Here is a 3,886-nt window from a genome sequence, read left to right on the forward strand (position 1 = left end):
ACTGTATTAGTTCCTATATCTTCACCATTAAATTAGGCTTTATTTTAAGAGCTTGAATTAATTTAAGTTTGAAATTAATTATTGATTGCCTCATTTAAGTTTGAGCTTGAATTAAAATTATTTTAATTTAAGCCTAACTTTATAATTGGATTAAAATTTATATTCAAGTTTGATCATAGCTTCAGACTTTGAGTTTTTTAGGTTCAGTCTTTACCCTATTCTGATAATCTCTTCATAGGATATATATACAATGGCACTGTTAGATTAAGATAAATAATTCAACATTAAGCATTATATAATATTTTGCAAAATTAATTGTAAGTATTAGTCACTCTTTCACTCTTTAAGGGTAATAAAAAATTTATTTCATAAATAACAAATATTTCTTAGAAATCACTGATCAAGTGGAGATATAACTCAAAGTTATATTTTGAACCAAATTTCTACTACTCAAAGCCATGGTGTGTTATAAGTTTAATACTAATAGTTATCTTCCTATCTCGTTGTGGATATGTTTAGTTGCTAAAAAATAAAATTTAATAAAGTATCTCACTACAATAAATTAATTATTCTTTTAAGAAAGTTAAAAAAGAGAAAATTGAACTAGTTTTGTTAGTCATTTTTTTAGTTTATTTTTCTAACAAAATATCAAAAGTGAATACTTTCTCCATTTTCTATTAGCTAAATATCTCTTTTCTAGCTCCTATTATATTCAGGAATAAATTTTTTTCTTACTCTAAAATACAACGCCTTATTTTATAGTAACAGCTCAATAATGTATAATATAAATACTATTTATCAAAACTATATCTTATACTACAAACTAACTAAATTACTAATTTATCTTCTTTAAAATTAATCCCGTCAACTTATTCTATATCAAATCAAAGTGTACTTCTCATCTTTCTCTTTCACTTTATATTACATCAGAAGATAATTATTACACTATTATTTCAGAATACGAGTGAACATAAAAATCTCATTTAAAAAATAATTAAAATAATAACTATTTTAAAATTAATCTTATTCATAAAATAAACAAAGCCTTACATTCCACCTAGATTTATATAGTTAACTAGTCTAGTTAAATGACCTATTTTTACCGACACAAAGACAAGGTACCAGAAAGATTCCTAAGAAACAACACTCCAATATTATTATTTTGGCTGCAGTCTGTACATTGACAGCTCTTTGATGAATGTGATAACCTATGAACACATGGTATTCCATGCCTTCCAGTTTGGTCACCTCTGACAACATTACTCACAACATTTCTCCAAAGTTCCAGCCATATAAAAATGCACATCATTTTACCCCCCCATCTCTCTCTCTCTCTTATCATTCTTAACCTTATAAATACCCTTCGCTATCAGATCTAACAACCGACGTATCTCTCCCCATGTGCCATCTTCTTATCACTCCATTATAATATTATCTCTCAGGTTATTTAAGAAGTTGAGACGAAATTACTTGCATTTTAATTAAGTAGCCAGATGCATCCATCCCTAATAGAAAGGTTTTGACTTCCTCAAGTGGACTGAGTCATCAAAAGAGTCTACCAATTTGAGTTCGTAGCTGGAATTAGAAGAACTAAAGTGAAGGTGGTGGTGGTTGTTGACACCTATCGTTTTTAAGATGTCACTTTAGCTGGCTAATTGCAGGCTATTTGACTGTCATCTTATCACACTAGACTATGACTATGACTATGTATGGACTATATAAATCATAGAAATATTATATGACAACACAACAAACATAGAGAAATGAATTCAATTATTATTGGTAAGTCTGTACATAATTTGTGCTGGTGACTATAAAAACACCAGCTTATATACCGGAAGTGCCGCCGGTAAAAGATTAATGAAAACTAATTATAGATAATCTAAATTGAAATTGTATGAACAAAACCGGGTTCAACTAAAAAGCCGGGACTTTAAGGGCCGGTCCGATTCTCTCCCGCCATAGTCGTCTCTCCTTGGGGCCTTCCCCCTTCACCACCTCCACCACCGATAGGTCGTCGGTCAGCCGGTGAACCTCCACCCTGGCCACCAGATTACCGTTTTGCCACTCCAGCAAAGCCTTCTTCTTCCCCCTCCGGATTCTCAACCCCTCTATTCTCCCCACCTCCTCGACCCGGTTCACTACCGACTCGGCCGGTTCGCCGGAGACGAACCGCTCCCGGTCCGGGGCGACATCGAACAGACCTGATAGGTCGCACCCGGACGAGAACGATATGATATCGAAGGCGTTCAAGACCCGACCCGCTTCCTCCTTCACTAACTCCTCGTCGCGGAACCGCATCTTAGCCGTCCATTTCTCCTCATCGAGCCCCTTCTTGAACCATGGGTGGTTAATAATCCCAGCCAAGGAGATCCTCGTCTTCGGATTCGGGTCTAGGATCCGCTCGATTAAGTTGCGGAGCTCCGGAGAAGTCCAGCTTGGGCAGCGGAATTCTCCGCGGTATATCTTTTTGTACATGGCCATGAGATTGGGGTCGTTGAAGGGGAGATATCCGGCGATGAGCAGGAATAGGATAACTCCGCAGGACCAGATATCCACCTTATCGGCGTCATATCCCTTCTTGGATAGGATATCCGGGGCGACGTATGCGGGCGTCCCGCATAGAGTGTGGAATAGCCCGTCGTTTCGGATCTGGTCGGCTTGGGCGCTCAACCCGAAATCCGTGACCTTGAGATCACCCTTCTCGTCGAGGAGGAGGTTCTCGAGCTTGAGATCACGGTGGAAGACGCCGCGCGCGTGGCAGAATCCGACGGCGGAGATCAATTGCTGGAAGTAGCGGCGGGCGAGGTCCTCCGGGAACCTGCCTTGGGATTCGAGGCGGTGGAAGAGCTCGCCTCCAGCTGCGAGCTCGAGGACGAAGTGGATCCGGGAGCGGGAGGCGACGACCTCAAGGAGGCGCACGATGTGGGGATGACGCAGCCGGCGCATGATAGCTACCTCTCGCACGATCGACGAGGGGGAGGCGCAGGAATGCTTGGAGATGGACTTGACGGCGACGGACCCGCCGGTGTGGAGGTCGGCAGCAAGGTAAACCTTTGCTGTCGCACCGCGGCCGAGGAGACGGATTATCTCGTAGCGCCCAGCAATGAGCTTTCCGGTGCCGGAGCCCGGAACAGTCGCTGGCTCCATCGCGTAGTAGTGGAGATGCTAGTCTTTTTGGGGGAGCTATTTTGGTAAGTAGTTCGAACTTTCCGCCTTTCGAAAAGGTAACGATGCTATACGGGAACGCGGGCTGGAGATATAAATGGGTACTATTGCGTTCAGTTGTACCCTCGTGAGCTTTTAGGTTACAGCGAGCTGATAGATAAGACAAAAGCTAGTGAGTCCAAAGGGTCGGCTGAGATTAAAGAAGTATAGGAGTCTTATAATTAGAAAATTGACAAGTTTCAAGAAGTAGGGGTTAGAGACTTAATGGAGCGTCTAAAAATAAAGATTCATCTTTTAGTACATAAATTTATAAATTAAAAAAAAAATTAATTAATTAATTAATTAATTATCCTAATTATTTTGAACATGGCTGTGGAGCAAGAGTGGTCTTGACCACATGTTCATTTATGAAGTTTCTCTGCTGCTTCCTGGAAATTGGCAGCCAGTCAGTCTTCATGTTAGGGATCAGACGGCCCAGATCCGAGAGAGATCATACGCGCTACGATGTGAGCTCCTATCCACACTCGGCCGTTGATACTCACTTGGACGGTTATCAGATAGGGGAGGGTGCATATCAGGGTTCCCGGAAACCGTACATCTCGTGGGTCCCGCTGAGACTTCCGTATACGGCGGTTCGGACCACAGGCAGCTACGGTGTACCGCCCACAGAGGCGGATTGCATGGTTTTGTCCACCGCCCACGGGACACGTGGATGGTA

General features: G+C 41.5%; 1 protein-coding gene across 1 annotated transcript; it reads right to left on the reverse strand.

Moving 5' to 3' along the window:
• Positions 1 to 1,764: 1,764 nt before the first annotated feature.
• LOC140775489 (CBL-interacting protein kinase 29-like) lies at positions 1,765 to 3,247 on the reverse strand. The gene has a single exon (XM_073118825.1). The coding sequence runs from the start codon at positions 3,148 to 3,150 to the stop codon at positions 1,918 to 1,920; it is 1,233 nt and encodes a 410-aa protein (XP_072974926.1). The 5' UTR covers positions 3,151 to 3,247; the 3' UTR covers positions 1,765 to 1,917.
• Positions 3,248 to 3,886: the final 639 nt, after the last annotated feature.

Source organism: Typha angustifolia, chromosome 14 (assembly GCF_048772165.1).
Source record: "Typha angustifolia cultivar Huaian chromosome 14, ASM4877216v1, whole genome shotgun sequence".
Taxonomy (NCBI): domain Eukaryota; kingdom Viridiplantae; phylum Streptophyta; class Magnoliopsida; order Poales; family Typhaceae; genus Typha; species Typha angustifolia.

Coding starts and splice junctions, on each gene's coding strand:
- LOC140775489 (XM_073118825.1), bottom strand. CDS start 3,150: ATGGAGCCAGCGACTGTTCCGGGCTCCGGCACCGGAAAGCTCATTGCT.